Below are 24,591 nucleotides of genomic sequence, written 5' to 3' on the forward strand. Positions count from 1 at the left end.
TGTATCAGGCTACGCTTTGATGTTGTCCCGTTGTCAGTTATAAGCAGAATGTTGTATATAAATAATCAAAACAATAGATTGAGAAGACAGTAACCCTCCATTTACTTATACGAACACACCTTTCGTTATCTATTACACCCGCTCTCATCTGCCATCGACATCGACTGCCCTGATACCCCATTTCTGTTTTTAACGTCACCCTCTTTCTCCCTATCTCTTCAACCCCACCACCTTCCACTTTCTCTTCTCTCGCTGCCCTCTCTCTCTCCCTCTCTCTCTCTCTCTCTCTCTCTCTGTCTTTCTCTCTTTTTCAGAATAGTTAATAATTATAAAACGGTGCTACCTAGTCTACTAAATAACACCTGAGAGAGGGAAAAAGACAGAGAGAAAGAGAAAGAGAGAGAGAGAGAGTGAATGAGAGAGAGAGAGAGAGAGATTTATGGAAAAAAACAAAATGGCGGTTGTGCTTCATAGAATTCATGTAAATATACACCTGTACACATATATACTCATATACATACATGCTCACTTACGTGTATGTATATATAGGTTGATGATAGGTATGTGTGTGTGAATGTATGTATACATGTATATAAATATGCATATGTACATGTACATATGTGTGTGTACACATGTTATAAATACATATGCACATACACACACACACACATACTCATAATTACCGTGTATGTATAGGTATGGCTGTGTGGTTAAAGATTTCATCTCACAATCACGTGGTTAGTGTTTCAATCCCACAGCGAGTATCTGAGTCCAGGTATCGCTATATCTCAAAAAATTCAACAAGCAGGGGTCGATAAAATTAGTACAAGACTGAACTGAATACTGAGGTCGATATAACAGGACCGGATCACATGCCCCAGTATGGCCAGAGTCCAAAGCGTGTTCATACGAATATGGATGGATACATGGTCGAATGGTTTAGAGCAATGCCGAATGTATTAGAGCCACACTTGTGGACCCCTTTGATTCCAATTTTGCATGGATGGACCCCTATAACCATTTGAAGTTTTAATCAAATCTCATTATAAGAGGTAGGCCCAGGAAGACCTGGGCTGAGGTGGTGAGGCAAGACCTTCGAACATTGGGCCTCACCGAGGCGATGACTACTGACCGAGAACTTTGCAAATGTGCTGTGCATGAGAAGACCCGGCAAGCCAAGTGAGATCGTTGCCAGTGCCCCTGGACAGGCTCTTGTGCGGGTGGCACGTAAAAGACACCATTTCGAGCGTGGCCGTTTTCGTGCGGGTGACACGTAAAAGCACCCACTACACTCTCTGAGTGGTTGGCGTTAGGAAGGGCATCCAGCTGTAGAAACTCTGCCAAATTAGATTGGAGCCTGGTGTAGCCATCCGGTTGCACCAGTCCTCAGTCAAATCGTCCAACTCATGCTAGCATGGAAAGCGGACGTTAAACGATGATGATGATGATGATGATTATAGTAATCCCTTACCATATCATGGTTCACCTATCACAGTTCATCCATCGAGGTATTATTTAAGCTTACATCGGTTCCTTTGTGGTGTTGTTTTGCTTTTATAATAAAATAAATATATACAGATTATAAAAAGAGTAAAAAAGAATATACAGTACGGAACTGTTTCTGCTTTGCAGATTTTCACCCATTGTGGGGGGGGGGGGGGAAGATAACACCTGCGATAATCAAGGGATTACTGTATATTATTTTTAATTAAATATTATTAGGAATTGCATAAAAAAATTGTTAAAATCTTTTGAGTGTTGTAGAAGTATGAGTGATTTATTGCAGATAAATTTTAAGAACAAAATCTTATATAGACCCCCCCAAGGGTGATATGGACACTGATTGAGAACCAATAGTTAAGAGGTTCACATTTGGTGTATTCTGAGGTTATATATATATATATATATATATATATATATATATATATATATATATGTGAAGGCACATGGCTCAGTGTTTAGAGCATCAAGCTTACGATCGTGAGGTTGTGAGTTTGAATCCCAGACCAGGCTGCATGTTGTGTTCTTGAGCAAGATACTTTATTTCACGTTGCTCCAGTTCACTCAGCTGTAGAAATGAGTTGCGACGCCACTGGTGCCAAGCTGTATCGGCCTTTGCCTTTCCCTTGGATAACACAGGTGGCACGGAGAGGGGAGGCTGGCATGCATGGGCGACTGCTGGCCTTCCATCAACAACCTTGTTTGGACTTGTGCCTGGGAGGGTAACTTTCTAGATGCAATCCCATGGTCAGTCATGACCGAAGTGGGGTCTCGGCATATATATATATATATATATCGTGTGTGTGTGTGTGTGTGTGTGTGTGTGCATAAAAATAGATTTATGATTGCAACCATTGACAGTTGAGCATCGACCTGCACTTGGAACATCCAGTGCAAAGTTACAAATGACTACTATGGTGAAACGAACAGGGAAACTAATATAAATTCGTGCTATGCTTATACAGCTAAGCGCTTTATAGGTGCAAAACTAATGGTCACTCTCTGACCAGCCATAATAAATGACCTTTTAAATATATTACTGCTTTATTGTATTAGAGTCTGCTTCTGTTTTGGATATATGAACTATTGACTAATATATATGTATAGAAATATATATGTGTGTGTGTGTGTGTGTGTCTGCACATGTATGTGCATGTGTATGCTTGAGTTTGTCCCCCACTACCACCAACACCAACTGGCATTGTTGTGTTTACATGCCCGTAACTTAGCGGATCGGCAAAACAGACTGATAGAATAAGTTCCGGGCTTTGAAAAGAAAAAGTATTAGGGTCAATTCATTTGACCAAAATACTTCAAGGCGGTACCCCAGCATGGCCACAATCTAATTATTGAAACAAGTAAATGATAAAAGATATGTATACATACATATAAACATATACATACATGTATGTATGTATGTATGTATGTATGTATGTATGCGTTTATATATATGCATGTATGTATATGCATATATGCATATGTATATATGTAATATTTGCAGGAACAAAACAGCAGAGCAGCATAGAATATATATACATGTGTATGCTTGTGTGTGGGAATGTGCATGCATATATGAATGTATTTTAAACAAATCCAATTAAATTTTGGCTATAAATAGTCATCTATTTTTAGAATTTGTTTAAATCGTAGTTAGCCAATTGAACAGTTGTGCACCTTAGTGAAGGCATATTCATATATTGATATAGCCAGTGTGTATGTATGTATGTATGTATACACACACACACACACACACACACACACACACATTACAAATGTGTGTTCATATAGGTGTATATATGTGTTTATGTTATGCAATTATATACACTGTGTGTGTGTGTGTGTGTAGTATATGTATGTATATGTGTATGTATATTTATATGCATATATCTTTGTGTGTGTGTGCATGTATCTGTATGTGTATATGTGTGTGTTTCTATCTGTCCATGCACGTACTTACGTATGTGTATATGTAATTGTGTATGTATGCTTGAATATGTATGTCTGTATGAGTGTACCTGTATGCATGTATGTGTATGTATGTAGGCATGCATGCATATATATGTGTATGTATGCATACATGTATGCATGTATATATGCATGTGTGTGTGTATATATATATATATATATATATATATATATATATATATATATGCCTGTACAAATATATATGTGTATGTGTACATGTATGTATGCACATATGTATATATGTGTTTACAGTGTATGTTTATGTGTGTATGCATTCGTGGTGTATAAGCATGGATGTATGTATTATTTTTAATGTTTGGTACTTATTCTATTGGTTTCTTTTGCCAAACAGCTAAGCATGTGTGAGTGGGGGAGAGAGAGAGTGTGTGTGTGTGTGAGAGAGGAGAGAGTGTATAAGTATGTGTTCATACATATATATACATGTATGCAGAGAAACAGAAATTGAGACAGAGGCAGACAGACAAGTAAAAAGTTGTAGAGTTTCTAAATAAAGTTCATGCCATTTTACTTAGCAAGCAGTTCAAAATGTCCAGTAGATTATCAACATTTTTGTTTTCAACAGCTAAAATCGAATTTGCCAAGAGCATTGTGATCTAAATTTTCATTGCTTCTAAGATTCTTCATTCTAAATACTCAATGTCTGTGATTGCAGTTCCACAGAACTGATCATGAAGATAGCTCCAAAAGAAAAAAATCAAGATCATGATTTCTAGATAGCCAAAAGATCTGTCCATCTGTTTTCTACCAATGCATCGAGCATTAATGAAGAATTTCTCTACATTGAGTTGCATCATCTTATAGAATAATGCTTGAGAATATTTTTACCCCAAGGATCAGAATCAGTTGAGGACTTACCAAAATCTGGAAGGCCAAACAGCCTCAGTGAAACAGCATCTATCTGTTACCATTCATTCTCAACAGAATCTACTCATTTCAATACAACAGCTCTCTATTGCATACATTTCTACTCAAAGGTATTTGAAATACAGTAGTAAGAAATGCTTTTCATTTGAGAATATCTCAGAAATTAATTGGCAATCATAAATATGCAAGAATTGGTTATGTGTGAACATGCCATTGACTTCAATATTCAGAGACACAAACTACTGTATGAATACTTTATTCAATGATGAAACTAATTTTCATGTTCGGAGTACTATCAACTATTTTAATTATTGAGTATGGTATTATGAAAACGAATAGGTTTTGATCTGTTGCTGTGTCTGTAATCAACTCAACAAAGCTGAAACTGTTCAAGACATTGGTACGATCAGTGTTACTCTATGGATGTGAAAGCTGGAAAGTAACAAAAATGGGGGGAAAAGAAAAAAAATGATCCACAGCTTCAAATTCACATGATTAAGGAAAATATTTTACATTAAATATCTGCAAAGATTCTGAAATAACATAGTTGAGACAACAACAGGCATCAATAGGATCAGTGATGAAATAAGATGCTGACCCTGGGACTGGATCAGACACATGTTCAGATAAGAATAAGAAAGCGATTGTATGGTGGCACTACAGTGACAGACCGAGGAAGAAAGAGCAACAGGGTGCCCTAAAACCACATGCTGAAGGACCATTGATAAGGGAAGGAGACAAGAAGGGTGGAAAAGCTGGAATGACACCAGAACAGTTACAGAAAACAGATCTGGTGGGAGAGATCATATTGCGACCTCATGTTTGACTTGGCTTGGGGAGAAACAACTAACCCTAATGTGCCTGGCAATGGTGTTAAAGATGTCAAAAACCCAAATACTTGCAACAAAGTAGGTTTCACTGAAGTTATTTCGAAGTCTGTTGCAGTTTCTGTAACACAGACACTGGAAGTGGATTGACATGTCTTTGAACAAGATCGAGAAAACAATTGTATGGTGGCACTAAAGTGGCAGCCTGAAGAAGAAAGGGCAGCTGGGCACCCTAAAGCTACATGGTGAAGGACCATTGACAAGGAAAAGAGATGAGAAGGCTGGAGAAGCTGAAATGAGACCAGAACTGTGGCAGAAAACAGAGCAGGTTAGAGAGATTGTGTTGTGACTTTATGTGTCTCTCATAGCACAGTGACAACTAACTATTATGGAAAATTTCATGTATCTTTTGTTATAGTGGCATCAAAAAGTTAGGGACCAAAACGATACTGTGTTGTATTACCTCCCCACGATTGAAAGTGACAATCAAGGTATTTTGTGAGGGTTTTTTATAACAGCATATTTGACATGTTGACAATACCCCAAACATTAGATATAGCTTCATCACTGAACAAAATATTCCCAACACAGTTTGAGTCTCTGGTTTTTGAAACAATGGTCACATACGGCCAGTCTCGTACATTTACCATCATTAGTTAATTTCTAAACTATCCATAATTGAAATCTTCCTATGCCATTATATTTGAATATAATAGCATGGGAAAAGTAGAGCTGTGTGAAACAGAGAACACTTTTAAAGTTTGCCGTATTGGACTGTATGGATTTTGTTGGAAGCAATTGGTAACATATGGTTGTGTTTCACTGAAACTGTTGAGTCTTCCAGACTTAATCAGATTTGTAACTTTATACCGAAAGAAAGTTTCTTGAATGGTGATATGGCTATAAGGGTGTAACAGGATGTATTATTTTTTATTTTCAATGTGTTTGGATTTAATTTATTTGTTACATTAATAGGAAAGGTGTTCATGCAATACAATTAATGGAAACATCTAGATGAAACAGCGTAATATGACACGAAAGGAAAGTATCTGTTAGCAACTCAACACAGGGGCTAGTTTTTTTATATACTAAGTAAATATTAAGGTGCCGTAACGTATCTTCGATTAATATTGATTGAATATGCAGCTGTCCGAACAGCTATTGGGAGAGTGTAACACAACTCAACCCAAAACACTCTGAATTTTGGCACTCAATATGGCTGTATTTGTAGGCCCTGCTCATGGAAGGTTCTAGTTGGACCACCAAACTATCACGTGAACAACAGTTGTTTATTGGAGAAAATCTCAATTGTGCACATGCTCAAACTATAACTGAACTGTGGCCTGAGATTAGTATGTGGCAAAGCGCGGGATTGAATCCAGTGCTACAAGGGTTTCAGTTTACTTCTTGTTTCTACATCCTTTGGGCTTGTACAACTCTTTCGTAAAACAGTGCATATTTTACTTCAGCAGCTCTACTTTGCATCGCTTGCAAACTTATATGTTCTATGATCATTAAAGTGCAATGATCTCCACAATAACCAACCTTCAATTTGGTTTTCCATTCCTAGGTTAATCAAAAACATAGATTGCCATGCTACTCATAAAACTTCTCAGTAGTTCAATTATTTGGTGAAAAAAATACCACCAAAGCAACTTAAACCATCCAAAGGATGGGTGCAGTCAAGCAAGAGACCAACAAAACTCCTTGAAACACCAAAGATGAAATGAAGGCAAGAATTATGGCAGCATTCACCAATTAATCAAGGAGATCATCCAGAAGTGTTGCACTAGATTCTGAAGTTGTCCGGGGGCTATGGTTGAAGCCAATGGCGATTTTATTGAATAAATTTACTATTTAGTATTTAAGGATATTTTTATGTATTTTTGGTAAATATATCTGTTAAAATGAGATAAGTGTTATTTTCATTTTTGCGTAATTTACACAATTTTTTCACCACACCCTATCATGACCCTATATATATATATATATATATATATATATATATATATATATATGTATATATATATTCTTTTATTCTTTTATTTGACTGTGGCCATGCTAGAGCACCACTTTAAAGGCTTTTTTTAATCGAAAAAATCAATTTCAGGACTTATTTTTTGTAAACCTGATATTTATTGTATCAGTTACTTTTTGCTGAACTGCTAAGTTATGGTGACATAAACACACCAGCATCGGTTGTCAGGCAATGGTGGGGGGACAAACACAAACACAAAGACACACACATAATATATACATACATACATGACAGGCTTCTTTCAGTTTCTGTTTACCAAATCCACTCAGAAGGCTTTGGCCTGCCTGAGACTATAGCAGAAAACACTTACCCAAAGTGCCACACAGTGGGACTGAACCTGAAACCATGTGGTTGGGAAGCAAGCTTCTTACCACTCAGTCACACCTGCACCTATATCTTTATACACATAAGACCAGCATAAAAACGTAGATGGTTAAAGTACTTTTATTATAATGTCATGAATTCAATACATTTGTGTGTGTGTGTGTGTGTGTGTGTGTGTGTGTGTGTGTGCGTGCGTGCATATAAAGGTTAATTACTGTTGTTGTTCAGAACCAGTTCTGCATGAACAGAGCAATACCAGAACAAAATAATGTTTTAGAATTTTAGAAGTATCTTTAAATATATTTTCAAGAAATAATTTCCATCTGGCTTACTGAAATTTAGTGTGGGGACGTTTTAAAATGAAAACTTGGCATTTATTTAACTCAGTTAATCTTTGGTTTCTTGTATTCTTTTTGGCTTGAATTCTTGCCAAATCAATAACTTGGCTGGATGTAACATATAAATTATATAATTATCTTGTAAAGGAGCAACATTTTATAAAACATTACAAAAACATTTTTTCTCTTACTGAGTCAAGCCACTGAAATGGCCAGACAATCTACATATGCAATGTAAATAGATTAATTAGCTTTGTATTTTAATTAGTCAGTGACTTGCACAACTATATTAACCACTATGGTTCAGTAGGCATGTAATGGTCAAGATTTTGCTGTAAGCATGTGATTTTGTATCAACACAATAATTTTGATACAAATCCACATGAGACCACCCTTCCTCCAATGATACAAGTTTCCTGTTTTAAAGTGATTTAAATTAAAAATCTCCCATTAACACTTCATGTTAATTTATGTTTTCAAGAAGTTGGTAAGCTGGCAGAACCGTTAGCATGCCAGGCAAAATGCTTAGTGGCATTTCATCTATCTTTACATTCTGAGTTCAAATTCTACTGAAGTCGATTTTACTTTTGCATCCATTTGGAGGTTGAAGTCAATTTTGCCTCTGCATCCATTTGGAGGTTAATGAAACGAGTACCAGTTGAGCATTGGTGTCAATGGAATAAGTACCATTTGACTACTGGGGTCAAGGTCATTAACTTCCCCCCCCCCCGAAATTGCCCGCCTTATGCCAAAATTTGAAACCAATTTATATTCCAAACAAGGCGGTGAGCTGGCAGAATTGTAAGCACTCCGAACAAAATGCCTAGTGGTATTTTGTCCATCTTTACATTCTGATTGTAAGCACTCCGAACAAAATGCCTAGTGGTAGTTTGTCCATCTTTACATGTCTTCTACTATAACCTTGGACCAACCAAAGCATTGTGAGTAGATTTGGTAGACAGAAACTGTAAGAAGCCTATCATGTATATATATATATATATATATATATATATATGTGTGTGTCTTTGTGTCTGTGTTTGTCTCACACCACCACTTGACAACTGATGTTGGTGTGTTTGTGTCCCCGTAACTTAGCAGTTTGGCCTAACAGACTGATAGAATAAGTTCCAGGCTTGAAAAAAATATGTACTGGAGTCTATTCATTTGACTAAAAGTTCTTCAAGGTGATGCCCTAGCATGGCCACAGTCTAATGACAGACCAATGAAAGATAAAAGATATCAAGGAATGAATTCATATATCACTACAGTGATTATATAGTTTCAGGAGCAGACATTCACTTATGCTTAGCTTTGGTTAACAATTACAGAGTCTACCAAAGCAATGTACATAGACTTTAGGAATGGAAAGATCTGTATAAATATTTTCGGTGTTATTGCAATTTATTCAGTGTTTTCACAGTTTTATAAAACATCGAAAGAGGTATCTATATTTATAGAGGTACTTATACAAGTTAAATATTTACACAGTTTTCCTTTCCTGAAGTGTGTATACATTCTTTTGGCAGACTCTGTAGATAGATAGCAGTTCAGATATCAAATACATATGAATTAGTTCAAACATCAAATAGAAATCTTAAACGAACAAAAAGAAAACATTGAAAAAAATCTACAACACATTCTTCTTTTTTCTTTTATAATATTATTTTGCATTGCATAAAATTAAACAAAACTGACCAAATTAATTATCAAATAGTTTTAAAAAGAAGAAATATTTAGAAGATTGGAAATTTTAAGATATTTTTTCCAAAATACTTCAAAATCAATGAGGCTGAATTGAATGAGAAAGAAACATTTGACATTTTGGAGAATATTCCAGATTTGTCCAAAGACAAGGTCATTTTTATGATATTCTCCTGACGTTTCTTAGTAAGAACATCTTGGTAGATATGGAAACAGAAGATTTGTGATACATAAAATAGAATGAAGTCTTTGTCAAAGAGAACTAACAATAATTTGTGGAAACATATTCAGAAACGAGAAAATTTGGTAAAAACTCAATACAAAGAGATCAAAAATAGGTATCCTCTTCTAGGAACATTAGGTATTGGGTTGGCAACTATGTTCCTGCTGTTTTTTTAAATTTTGGAATCTATTTTTTTTGAGAATTCTATTTTTGAATCATTTTGGAATCTCTTTTGTTTTTTTTTTCTAGTTAATTTTAGTTAAGTTTTGTTTATTTTCAGATCATTAAAATAGAATGTCAAATTAAGAAAAACAAGCATTTTCGACACCTCCTTCTTTTTGCTTTTAATCAAGGCTCTAAGACCACAAAAGCTGCTCGTGACATTTGTGCTGTGTATGGAGAGGGTGCCATAGCTAAAAGAACAGCTCATGATTGATATGCCAAGTTCAAAAATTGAAATTTTTACCTCAAAGATGCAACTCGTTCTGGGCTTCCAGTTGAGTTCGATGAAGAGCGATTAAACCAACTTTTGCCCGAAAATTCTCATCAAACGACAAGGGAACTAGCAGAGAATATGGAATGTTCCCACACTGCTATAGAGAAGCATCTTCACTCGATGGGAAAGGTTCAGAAGTATGGAGCATGGGTTCCGCATGCTTTAAGTGACAACAACAAACATCAATGGGTCACAATCTCCGCTGGTTTGCTCACTCATCACCGCTCAACTCATGGACACAAGCAATGATGTCTTTACCGAATTATTACTGGTGACGAAAAATGGTGCCTGTACATTAATATGAAGCTGTGTGGGGAATGGCTTAGCCTCGGTAAACAAATGACACCACGCGTGGAACAAGATCTTCATCCGTGTAAAACGATGTTGTGTGTATGGTGGGACTGGGAAGGGATTATCCATTATGAATTACTTGAATGGAACCAAACAGTTAACGTGGAACTCCATGTTCAACAGAAGGAACGACTCAACATGGCAATTCAAGAGAAAAGACCTAATCTGCAGCATGGAGTTCTGCTGCATGACAACGCCCGCCCTTATATCACCTATATGACCAAGGAAGCCATTCAAACACATGGCTGGGAAGTGCTGCCACACCCGCCATATTCTCCTGATTTGGCACCAACAGATTTCCACCTCTTCCAATCTCTTTCAAATGCTATGCGCATAATCCTTTAAAGATATTAAGTACTGGGGTTGATACAGTTGACAAAAAATCCTTCAAGGCAGTGTCCCAGCATCGCTGTAGTCTAATAAATGAAACGAGTAAATGATAACAGATAAAAGGAAAAACATCATGTTTATAAATAATGTTGACAATCTGAAAGAGAAATAGTTTTGTTTTCTGAATGTTGTCCGCAATATTTTTACTGAAATGATTATAAAGCAAGAAACTTACCTTTTAAAATCTGCAGCCCAGCAAAACATGATTTCTTCTCAAGGAATATGTATAATATAATGAGGAAAAGCAGGCATCCTCCTACGACTACTAGAAAAATTACGGCTTGCGTTGGTACTGCAAATACATAAAAAAGAATCATCATCATTGTCATCGTCATCAACGTCGTCGTTGTCATCGTCATCGTCGTTGTCATCGTCACCACTGCCACTGTCGTCATTTAATATCCATTTTTCAGGCTGGCATGAGTTGGATGATTTAACAGGAGCTGGTATGATCAGGAGCTGCACCTGGCTTCATTACCTACTATGGCATGGCTTTTGTGGCTGGATGCCCTTTCTAATACCCACCACTTTACTGAGTGCATTTAGTACTTTTTTTGAGGTACCATCATTGGTGCTTTTTATGTTGCACTCATTACCCAAGTACTCAACTGGTACATGTTTTATCCAGCTCTAAAAAAGATGAAAGACAAAATCAGCTTCAGTGGAATTTGAACTCAGAACACAAAGCCAGATGGAATATTGCTGAGCATTTTGTCTGGCATGCTAAAAATTCTGTGAGCTCACCCCCCTTAAACCTGCTATGACACATTTTTGTTTCTGTAAGATTGGGAAGGAGGGATGAAGGGTAGAGTTATCATCAAATAGAGTCTAGGCCCACTGGTTCATAACAGGATAGGCACTGCCAAAAGCACACAAAGACCAGGTGGTGATGCTAAACTTAAGACTAGATTCAGTCTATCTCTTAAGAGCAGGAACAATCCTTTCACAATGCTTGCTCATAGTTTTTATTTGCCAAGTTTCATTCACAAGATTTTAGTTGGCCAGAGACTGTAGTAGAAAACATTTGCTTTGGGTTCTGCATAGTGGGATTAACCCTCAGACCACATGGAGGAAAAAGCAAACTCCTTAAATACACAGTCATGCCTGCAAAAAAATATTGTGGTTTCAATCCTTGGACTGGGTGGTCTATTGTGTTTTTGAGCAAAGCACTTCATTTTATGTTGCTCCAGTCCACTCAGTTTTAGAAATGAGTTTAGCCTGAAGAGCAATGGGCTTCAGCAGGCTTTCTTGCCCAAGATATGCTTCATAGCTGAAATACCCAAACAGATCTCATGGAGTTAAGGGACTTGTCAAAGGTACCTGTACCCAAAGGTCAGGTGATGGAATTAAGCTGGCATTGAATTAAGACAATCTCCCAAGAACAGGAATGATCCCTGTACTACACTTAAATAGTTTCTGTTCACCAAATTGCACTCAAAAGGATTTGGTAGACCAGAGACTGTGTAGTACAAGACTCTTGCCCAAGGTGCTGCCTATGCAGCACCTTGAACTCAAAACCATGTAGATAAAGAGCAAACTTCTTAACCACATCATCATGCCTTCAAAGAATATCTGACAGCTACATTGATTCAATTCTTTGTTTGAACAGCATTGGTTGCTTGTAGAATATTGATTAAAGAATCAAAGAATTGTTGATTCAGCATTCTAAGACTGGCCATTCCATTTTTATTGTGAAATAAATTTAGAACTTAAAATATGAGAATATGAGAACTATGATGCAGATTAATTTAGCCATCAATGTCTTAGTTGTTAAGGATGTGTCTAATCCTTGGAGCTCTGGGGTAGAGGTGGAAATGGTGGTGCGTAAAGATGCTGCATACTGTTCTCTGTTAGAGATCACTAAATTTAATTTCCTGGAGTGTTGAAGAATTAGGTTTAATTAAATTAAATTTTTAAAATGTCTGAGTTGTTAATAAGATTATACTTTTTTCTAACTAATTAACATCCTCTTTAGAGATCAAAAAAAGAAAATGGATTATTATTTAATATTTACATCTACTCTATGTTCCAATAGACTTGATCTTCAATCTTCAAGGCTGGCTGTTTGAATTATAGGCACAACCCATTTTTGCCAGCTGAGTGGACTGAAGTAACATGAAATAAAGTGTCTTGTTCAAGGACATAACATGCCACGAAGAATTGAACTCATAACCTTATGATCATGAACAGAATACCTTAACCACTAATCCATGGGCCTTCACCAGTTATACACAACCAATCCATGGTAGTAGTTTGGCAGATCTGTAGAAACTAACCGGATACTTTGCAGTACTTATTCCATTTCTTTGCATTCTGAGTTCAAATCCCACCACGGATGACCTGAGTGGTAGACACAATCGAGAGGAGGCACTGACAGCTTTTTATGAGAAGCAGGCCTCATGAGACATGATGATGATGATAGTCATATATACTATAACACATACACCCATGTATATATATATGTGTGTGCATATATACATATATACATACATACATTTATATGAATATATATATATATATGCATGTGTGTATGTATATATATATATAATACTTTGCATGTACCACGTCCTTGCATTGTTGTTTTTTTCCTTCGTTTTTTCGTTGTTTTTTTATTAATCATATATCTATATACATATACATAAATATGAATATATGTATATATATTAATATATACATACCTTTGAATTGACTATATATATATAATACTTTGCATGTACCACATCCTTGCATTGTTGTTTATTCCTTCGTTTTTTTCTTGTGTCTTTCTTTGTTTTTTTTTATTAATTATGTATCTATATATACATAAATATAAATATATGCATATATACACACACACACATACACATGCGCACGCACATATATCAAGTAGCTAGGAGAGAGGTTAGAAGACAGGTGTATTTAGCCAGGGGAGAAGCAGAGAGAAGGAAGTTTGCCAATGTTCTGAATCATGAGGCCCAGAGGCTTGAAGTGTCTCAGTTTGCAAGACAGTGTGTCAGAGTAAACTGTGATGTGGTGGGGGAGAAATGTGTTTACATGGATAATGGTTCACACGCAGTTAGCAATTTTGCTTAGTAAGAGGTTTAGAAGTGCCACTATGAAAGGCTACTAAATATAAAGAATGCTTAGGAGAAGGAGAGCCTGCCCTATGTGGACCCAAAAGAAGGGTCAGCTATTCCAATTGACAGTAACTTAGTAGACAAAGCAATTAAGGATATTGAGACTGGGAAAGCCTCTGGCCCATCAAGGGTCACTGCTGAGATGCTAAAAATCTCTGGTGGGGTGAGTTATAACCTGGTCACCTGTAAAGTTAATCAAGTTGTCCCTGAGGGAGTCATACACAATAATTGGTGTAGCAGCATTGTAATCAACTGCTACAAAGGCAAAGGTGACACCCTAGACAGAAATAATTACAGTAGTATCAAATGGTTGGACCAGATAGTGAAAGTTACAGAGAGGGTCGTAGCTCAATTAATTAGGAAGGGAGTTAACATAGATGAGATACAGTCTGGATTTGTGCCAAGGAAAAGCACCATCTTCCTGGTGAGGCAAAAGGTGCTGATCTCTAATCATAGAGGAAACATGTGGAAGGAGTAGATCGAGAAAGACGTGAGACAAAGTGATGAGAAAGGATGTACAGACGTTGGGACTCACAGAGGGGATGATAGGGGACTGAGACTCCTGGTGGTTGGCTGTGCTTGAAAAGACATGTCAAGCTAAGTAACCCTTTCCAGTTGAGCTTTCCTAATCTTGCTGGCCTGTAGGTGCTGGTGTCACAGAAAAAGCACCTGCACTGGTGCTGTGTAAAAGCACCCAGTGCATTCTGTAAAGTGATTGGTGTTAGGAAGGGCATCCAGCCATAGAAACCATGTCAAATCAGACAGGGAGCCTGAACAGCTCTTCAGTTGGTCAGCTCCTGTGAAACCATCCAACCCATGCTAGCACGGAAAACAGACATTAAATGATGATGATGATGATATATATGAATGTGTGTGTGTGTATGAATATATGAAAGCATGTATGTATGTGCATATGTATGTATGTATGTATGTATGTATGTATGTATGTATGTATGTAAACATACACACACACAACACGCATGAGTGAATTTCCTAGTTTCCATTCATCAAATTCACTCACACAGTATTTTTGGGGTTTGGGGACTATTATTGGGAAGACTTGTCCAAACTGCCACAGAGTGGAACTGAACCCAAAAACCACATGTTTATGAAGAGAACTTCATTACCAAACAGCAATATACAATCACCAATATCACCAGATAGTTCCTCCTTCTCCTTCCTCTTTCTCCTCCTCCCCTGGTACCCTCTTCCATGTCTTGATCTGATGTAGTTTTGTGCTGGAAATGGTAACCATTATGAAGTGTGAATGTATTTATTTTAGCCTCAGATGTTCTGATACACTTTATGTTTCCATGGTTTTGGTTTTGCTGCTTGTGTAGTTGGGTGGCTGGATGGCTGGCAGGTTGGCAAGCTGGCAAACTGGCTGGCTGGTAGGTAGGTAGGCTGGTTGGTTGGTTGGTTGGTTGGTTGGCCAGTGAAGGATGGAGATAATGTTTTTTCTAAACCGAAGCAAGGAAGAATATATAAAATCATATTGTAGGTAATGATGCTGTTGTAATGTTGGTAAGATGATGATCATGATGATGGCGATGACGATGGAAACAACGATGGTGATTATAATGATGATGATAATGATGAACACTATGAGCATTGTTATGATGATGATGATGACAGTGATGCTGAAAAGGTGGAGCTGGAAGAAGAAAAGGATGACAACATCATCAGCATTGTCGTCACCACTGCCTCCTATCCACCACCACCAGCACCACCACGATTGTCACTATCCCAGATGTCAACATCAGCCACCACCATGATCATTACCATCGGCATCAACACTGCCACCACCATCGTCATCAATCTCTTTGACATTACTATCATCATCATCATCATCATTGTCATCACCATCATCGTTGTCATCATCATCATCACCACCACCACCACCACCATCCTCATCGTCGTCGTCGTCATCACTATCATCATTCATAACATTATCGTCATTGTCATCATCATCATCACCATCATCAGTCATCATCATTATCATCACCATCATCGTCATCATCATTATCATCGTCATCGTCATCATCATCATCATCATCATCATCATTATGAGCTGACAACTGTTGCTGGATTCGCCAATATTGTAATAAATGTGTAGATGTCACATGTATGTAAATATGCTTGTACATCCAGACAAGATAGGTAGGGAAGCTGACTGGCTGGAGTGCATGTATGTAATTAGATTGACAGCAAGAGAAAGAGAGAGGGGAACGAGAGGAGGGATAACTAGAGAGATAGAGACAAATATTTTCAGCCATCTCTCTCTTTCTCTCTCTTTCCCTTTCTAAAGGTATCGTCATCATCATCATCATCGTCGTTGTCATTTAACGCCCACTTTCCATGCTGGCATGGGTTGGACGGTTTGACTGAGGACTGGTGAGCCAGAGGCTGCACCAGGCTCATTCTGTTCTAGCAAAGTTTCTACAGCTGGATGCCCTTCTTAACGCCAACCACTCTGAGAGTGTAGTGGATGCTTTTACGTGCCACCGGCATGAGGGCCAGTCAGGTGGATCTGGCAACAACCATGCTCAAAAGGTGTTTTTTACATGCTACTTGCATGGGAGCCAGTCTGGTGGTGCTGGCAACGACCATGCTTGAAAGTTGTTCTTCATGTGCCACCGGCACATCTGCCTGCAAGGTGACATTGGCAATGATCACGCTTGAATGGTGATTTTTACATGCCACTGGCATGGGAGCCAATCCGTAGCCCTGGCAACGATCACGCTCAGATGTGCTTTTAACGTTCCACTGGCATGAATACCAATCAGGCGGTACTGTCATCAGCCACATCAGCGATCTTGATTTTGATTTCACTTGCCTCACTAGGTCTTCGTAAGCAAAGTGTATTGTCCAATGAATGAGGGGTATTCATAAGTGGGCTGGTTACACCCACTGGCATAAGCCATGGGCTATGGTCTCACTTGGCTTGTCAGGTCTTCTCAAGCACAGCATATCTCCAAAGGTCTCGGTCACAAGTCAATGTCTTGGTAAGGCCCAATGTTCGACGGTCGTGCTTCACCATCTCATCCCAGGTTTTCCTGGGTCTACCTCTTCCACAGGTTCCCTCAACTGCTAGGGTGTGACACTTTTTCACACAGCTGACCTCATTCATCTGCAACACATGACTATACCAGTGCAATTGTCTCTCTTGCACACCACATCTGATGATTCTTAAATTCATCTTTTCTCTCAGGGTGCTTACACTCTGTTGTGTATGCACACTGACATTTCACATCCTGCAGAGCATACTGGCTTCATTCCTTGCAATCTTACGCATGTCCTCAGCAGCCATGGCCCTGTTTCACTGCCATGTAGCATGGCTGTTCATACACATGCATCATACAGTCTACCTTTTACTCTGAGTGAGAGACCCTTTGTCACCAGCAGCTTCACTTATTCTAGCAGCTACACTTTCAGAGCGTTCATCTCTGCTACTGACTTGGTCCCCTAGGTAATGGAAGCTATTAACTACTTCTAGTTTTTCTCCCTGGAATGTGACAGAAGCTGTTCTCTGCACATTTTCAGTGTTTATAGCACCTGAGCATTTGCCACATACAAAAACTATCTTCCCAGTTAGCCTTCCTTTGATATTGCTGCACCTCTTATGTGCCCATAGCTTACACTGGGTACATCTTATGGAGTTTCTACCCACGCCTTTTCTGCAGATGATGATGATGACAACAGTGATGATGATAAGGATGGTGATGACGACAACAATGATGATGATGGCAATGACAATGACAACAATGACAATGACAACAATGACAATGATGATGGCAATGATGATGGCAATGATGACGACATTCCTGAGTTCAAACCCTATGTGCCTGAGTCAAACATATTTTTCAATTCTGTCGAAATCAAGGAGCATTTTTCTTTCTCTAGTTTTATGCTCTCTCCTAATCCATAATCGGCAGTGCCAAATAATAATGATAATACAAGATGTCAGTTGAATTTACTACATTCACTCCTCGTCCTCCCACCTCTACAAAAATTGGTCTAGTGCCTAGTCAAAAGAAATCAATTATGTCAGCAGGATGTATATTTTCATAGTTCTCATATCAATCTCTCACAGGAAGCTGGTTACAAACTGGTAAAGAGCCAATATTATTTCCTTCACAGTCAATGCTATTTACTATTTACTACTTACTTTGACAGTAAACATTACTAAAATAGCAACACTATTCCATATTTAGCCTGATCTCTTTACCTGTTCTTATCTTCGTTTCTACACACTTGTTAGGTTTCCATTCTTATAGAACAAAATACTTTATTAGAATTAGTGGGAGGAAGAATAGAGGTTGATATTACTAATTAGAGGTGTGTGTGCTACACCTACAGCTACAGAGTATGTTTGTTGTTTTTTACTTTGTTTTTTCTGTATGCTTGTTTGTTTTGTATTTCTCTTTAAAATGTCAAAAGATGAGAAGTCACATCCATAGCAATTGTAGTCCCTGCTGAAGCATTGAGAATAATATCAGCGGGTGCTGAAAATTTCCTGGCTTTAAGGGTATTGTGATAGGCCTGGCTGGAAGCCCAACCTTCCAAGTTTTTTTACAGGGATTAGAAAAACTGAAGGACCACTGCAATGAGTTTGTGCGAATCTGAGAGGAGAAAATGTATAAAATCATAATTAACTAGTCCTCCGATACTTTCTTGTACCCAAAACCAGGAACTTTTCAGCCCTGTCCTCATGTGTGTGTGTGTGTATGTGTGTGTGTGAATATATGATTGAATTTCCCATCAAAGAGGACATATAAGTGTTAAGTTTTTTATTTAACAAACTTCACAAATGATTTGTTTTTGTTTTTTTTGTTTTTTCTAGCCAGGCTCAGGGGCCCGGATTCCTGGTTTCAGTGGCGTATGTGTTCTCCGGCTGGACGGGACGCCAGTCCATCGCAGTGTTACTCATTTTTGGCAGCTGAGTGGACTGGAGCAACGTGAAATGAAATGTTTTGCTCAAGAACACAACGCGTCACCCAGTCCAGGAATCGAAACCACAATTTTACGATCATGATGCTGACACCCTAACCACTAAGCCATGCGCTTCCACTTCCTTATATGATTTGCTTATAGTGATCAAATGTTTGTGCTGTGCATTGTATCACTCCCTCCATTAAATTGACATTGCTTGACCAGGTGCACAGTGTGCCACTGTCAGGTGTCGAAGTGATCACAGAGTGACATGAAAGGAAGTGCTTTGCTCAAGAACACAATGTACCACCTGATCCATGAACTGAAAACCATGATCTTGTGATCATGAGTACAACACCCTAACCACTAGGCCATGTGGCCTCATACATATATATCTTCTTTTACTCTTTTTTATTTGTTTCAGTCATTTGACTGCGGCCATGCTGGAGCACCGCCTTTAGTCAAACAAATCAACCCCAGGACTTATTCTTTGTAAGCCTAGTACTTATTCTATCGGTCTCTTTTTGCCGAACCACTAAATTACAGGGACATAAACACATCACCATCAGTTGTCAAGCGATGTTGGGGGGGACAAACATATACACACACATACACACATCTGCTGTGTTTCTTTCAACTTTTTTCTAAAAACCTAATGAATTTGACCAGCATGATGTACTGCTGCCGGTTCTCCCTCTCCCTCCCTATTGTATTCTATCTCTCTCCCTCTCTCTCTGAATCACCACTTCTTCCACCATTTCCTCTTCGACTCACGCGCGAACCCAAACATATAACCAGCTCGCTTTCCAACTCCACCACAATTTCGTATCAGAATCTCTATGCTAATAGAACCCACGACGAAGCTCACCAAGACATGAACAATAGCTAAGTCATTCCTATTTTTCATATATTATCCCTTCTGATGCGCTCCCCCTCCACCACCCCACTTCGTTTTCTCTAACTATACATTTATGTCTTGAATTCATGATTATTTATGTATTTTTTTCTCTATCTCATGCGATCTATCGTCTTCGCATCTACTTGTTGAAGTTTTTGCTCCTTAGCCCAAACCTGACTGAAATTTGTCTCTAACCCCCTTGAAAAATTACGATTTTTAACTCTCATTTCTGTTACCGATTTAAACATTTAATCTCATGTTTAAACACTGCTGTGTTTCTTTCAACTTTTTTCTAAAAACCTAACAAATTTGACCAGCATGATGTACTGCTGCCGGTTCTCCCTCTCCCTCCCTATTGTATTCTATCTCTCTCCCTCCCTATTGTATTCTATCTCTCTCCCTCTCTCTCTGAATCACCACTTCTTCCACCATTTCCTCTTCGACTCGCGCGTGAACCCAAACGTATAACCAGCTCGCTTTCCAACTCCACCACAATTTCGTATCGGAATCTCTATGCTAATAGAACCCACGACGAAGCTCTATTAGCCCGCGGTACGCCCGCCCTCCCACCCCCTCCACCCTCCCACCCCCTCCACCCCTCCACCCCTCCCACCCCATCCACCCCTCCCACCCCTCCCACCCCTCCCACCCCTCCACCCCTCCACCAGTACCGGAAGTCTTTTTAGATCATCTTCCGCGAACACTGCCTGTGACATTATACCCCCCCTCTTATCGACCTTATAGCGCATAAAGATTGGGTAGTATATGAAGGTTGTAGGTATTGTTTTTGTTTATGAACTCTGCCAAATGCAAGCTTTCTTTTCAGGTTCACGACACTGCTTACCCCCATCCCAGGGTCACACAGGCCCACTCCTCTGACACCCACTCCTCCCACACTGTCAGGATTGGCACTCTCAACGTCGGCACGCTGAAAGGTAGGTCTGGTGAGATTGTTGAGATGCTTGAACGGTGACGCGTAGATCTGTGCTGCATCCAAGAAGTAAGATGGAGAGGAGGTTCTGCGAGGTTCCTCACAGGCAAAGAACACAGGTACAAGTTTTTCTGGGCAGGGAACACTGACGGAGTCGGGGGCGTAGGAATACTTCTAGCAGAGAAATGGGTTGATAAGGTAATCGAGGTAGTTAGAGTATGTGACAGAGTACTTAAGATTAGACTAGTGCTTCATCATAGGCTAGCTACTGTCATCTCAGCCTATGCCCCTCAACCGGGGCTCCCGGATGGGCTGAAAGACCAATTCTATGACACCCTCTTGCAAACTACCTCGTCGACAAGAGACAGAGACCTTCTCTTTGTGGCTGGTGACTTCAATGGTCATGTCGGACGTCGTGCTGGAGGCTTCCATGGCATACATGGAGGCTATGGCTTCGGTTCCCGCAACGAGGAGGGAACCAGACTGCTGGAGTTCTGTGATGCAACCGATCTTATGGTTTGCAATACCAACTTCAGGAAACCTGCCTATCACCTAGTCACCTACCAATCCGGCAGACACTCTAGCCAAATCGACTACATCCTCGCCAGAACTAGAGAAAGAGGGAGGCTTATAAATGCCAAAACCCTCCCTGGCGAAGAATGTACACCCCAACACAGATTAGTAGTTAGCGACTTCGAGATCAAGGCAATATGGGTGCCCAGAAGTAGACCGGCCTGGAGGAGAAGGGTATGGAAACTTAAAGACCCTGCAAATGGACAGAGACTTAGAGACAAGTTACTTGAAGCATTTGACGAAATAGAAGGGGATATAGCATCATACAACGTGGAAGACAATTGGAGATTTCTGCGGGACAACCTGTTGAGAGCCACAGACCAGATCTGTGGCTGGTGTAAAGTCCCCTCTCGACCCAGAGTAACGGTGGTGGAACAAGGATGTAGACGGGGCTATTAGACAAAAGAAACAGGCTTGGAAGGACTGGAAGAACGGTGGTAGCAGGGAATTGTACCAATCTGCCAGAAGGGAAGCTAGGCGACAGGTTTATTTAGCCAGAGGGGAAGCAGATAAGAAAAGATTTGCCAATTTTCTGTGCCGTGAGGACCAAAGACTCGAGGTATTTCGTGTTGCTAGACAGTGTAGGAGAGAGAATAGTGATGTTATAGGAGAGAAATGTGTTCGCATGGATGATGGTACACTTGCACTAAATGAGGCTGCAAAGAAAGAGGTCTGGAGATGCCACTACGATAGATTGCTTAATAAAGAGAATGAATCGGAGAAAGAGAGCCTGCCGTATGTCGACCCAACAGAGGGACCAGCTATCCGAGTTGACAGTACCAGGGTAGATAAAGCAATTAAGAGTATGAAGACAGGGAAAGCCCCCGGCCCATCAGGAATCACTGCAGAGATGCTCAAAATATCTGGCAGTGTTGGCTACAGCCTAGTCACCCGTATTACGAACCAGGTGATACACGAAGGAGTCATACCCAATGACTGGTGTAGCAGCACCATAGTAAACTGCTACAAAGGTAAAGGTGACGCCTTAGATACTAATAATTACAGAGGCATCAAGCTGTTAGATCAGGTTATGAAAGTTACAGAGAGGGTCATAGCCCAACTAATTAGGGAGCAAATCAATTTAGATGAGATGCAGTTTGGGTTCGTGCCAGGTAAAAGCACCACTGATGCCATATTTCTAGTGAGACAGCTGCAGGAGAAATATCTAGCCAAGGATAAACCTCTGTACCTGGCCTTCGTTGACATGGAGAAAGCCTTTGACAGGGTCCCCCGATCCCTTATCTGGTGGTCAATGAGGAAACTTGGGATAGAAGAATGGTTAGTGAGAGCTGTGTGAGCCATGTACAGAGATGCTGTCAGTAAGGTGAGGGTGGGAAATGAGTACAGTAATGAATTCCGGGTAGAGGTAGGGGTCCACCAAGGTTCCGTCCTCAGCCCCCTCCTATTTATCATAGTCCTCCAGGCGATCACAGAGGAATTCAAGACAGGTTGCCCCTGGGAGCTCCTCTATGCTGATGACCTTGCACTAATTGCGCAGTCACTATCAGAACTAGAGGAGAAGTTTAAGGTGTGGAAGCAAGGACTAGAATCGAAGGGCCTTGAGTCAACCTAGCAAAAACCAAAATCCTAATAAGTAGGAAGGTAGATAAAACACAAACCCCTTCAGGTAGATGGCCTTGCTCAGTATGCAGTAAAGGAGTAGGTAGTAACTCTATAAGATGTACCCGGTGCAAGCTATGGACACATAAGAGGTGCAGCAATATCAAAGGCAGATTAACTACAAAGTTAGTTTTTGTATGTGGCAGATGTTCAGGTGCAATAAACACTGTAAACAAACAGGAAACAACTTCTATCTCATTCCAGTGAGAAAAACTAGAGGTAGTCGATAGCTTCCGCTATCTGGGTGACCAAGTTAGTAGTGGGGGTGGGTGCGCTGAAAGTGTAACTGCTAGAATAAGAACAGCCTGGGCCAAGTTTAGAGAGCTCTTACCTCTGCTGGCGACAAAGGGACTCTCACTCAGAGTAAAAGGCAGACTGTATGACGCATGTGTACGAACAGCCATGCTACATGGCAGTGAAACATGGGCTGTGACTGCTGAGGACATGCGTAAGCTCGCAAGGAATGAAGCCAGTATGCTCCGCTGGATGTGTAATGTAAATGTGCATACCCATCAGAGTGTAAGTATCTTGAGAGAAAAGCTGAACATAAGAAGCATCAGTAGTGGTGTGCAAGAGAGACGATTGCGCTGGTTTGGACATGTGGTGAGAATGAATGAGGATAGCTGTGTGAAAAAGTGCCACTCCCTAACAGTTGAGGGAACCCGTGGAAGAGGTAGGCCCAGGAAGACATGGGCTGAGGTGGTGAGGCAAGACCTTCGAACATTGGGCCTCACCGAGGCGATGACTACTGACCGAGACCTTTGGAAATGTGCTGTGCGTGAGAAGACCCGGCAAGCCAAGTGAGATCGTTGCCAGGGCCCCTGGACTGGCTCTTGTGCGGGTGGCACATAAGATGTACCATCCTGAGATTGACCGTTGCCAGTACCGACTGACTGGCCTTGTAGGGTTTTCGAGCGAGATCGTTGCCAGTGCCCCTTGACTGGCTCTTGTGCGGGTGGCACATAAAAGACACCATTTCGAGTGTGGCCGTTTTCGTGCGGGTGACACGTAAAAGCACCCACTACACTCTCTGAGTGGTTGGCATTAGGAAGGGCATCCAGCTGTAGAAACTCTGCCAAATTAGATTGGAGCCTGGTGTAGCCATCCGGTTGCACCAGTCCTCAGTCAAATCGTCCAACCCATGCTAGCATGGAAAGCGGACGTTAAACGATGATGATGATGATGATATACATATATATGTATATGTATAGATATGCATATATACGCCAGGCTTCTTTAATTTTCCCTCTACCAAATCCACTCACAAGATTTTGGTCGGCCCAAGGCTATAGTAGAAGACACTTACCCAAGGTGCCACGCAATGGGACTGAACCCGGAACCATGTGGTTGGTAAGCAAGCTACTTACCACACAGCCACACCTGATATATCACATGATATACATATACAGACATAAATATGGCTATGCAGTTAAGAAACTTGCTTTGCAACCATGTAGTTTTGGGTTCAGTCCCATTCTGTGGC

At 39.9% G+C, this 24,591-nt stretch overlaps 1 protein-coding gene across 2 annotated transcripts in view; it reads right to left on the bottom strand.

Moving 5' to 3' along the window:
- The window catches only part of LOC106883903 (synaptotagmin-16), a 200,578-nt gene that overhangs the window by 152,837 nt on the left and 23,150 nt on the right, over positions 1–24,591 (bottom strand). For both annotated transcript variants that reach the window (XM_089364467.1, XM_089364466.1), the window contains one exon: positions 11,214–11,330. In XM_089364467.1, the coding sequence (XP_089220593.1) occupies positions 11,214–11,330 (117 nt within the window). The remainder of the gene's footprint in view (positions 1–11,213; positions 11,331–24,591) is intronic.

The sequence above is a fragment of the Octopus bimaculoides genome, chromosome 16 (assembly GCF_046866305.1).
Source record: "Octopus bimaculoides isolate indiv1 chromosome 16, ASM4686630v1, whole genome shotgun sequence".
Lineage (NCBI taxonomy): Eukaryota > Metazoa > Mollusca > Cephalopoda > Octopoda > Octopodidae > Octopus > Octopus bimaculoides.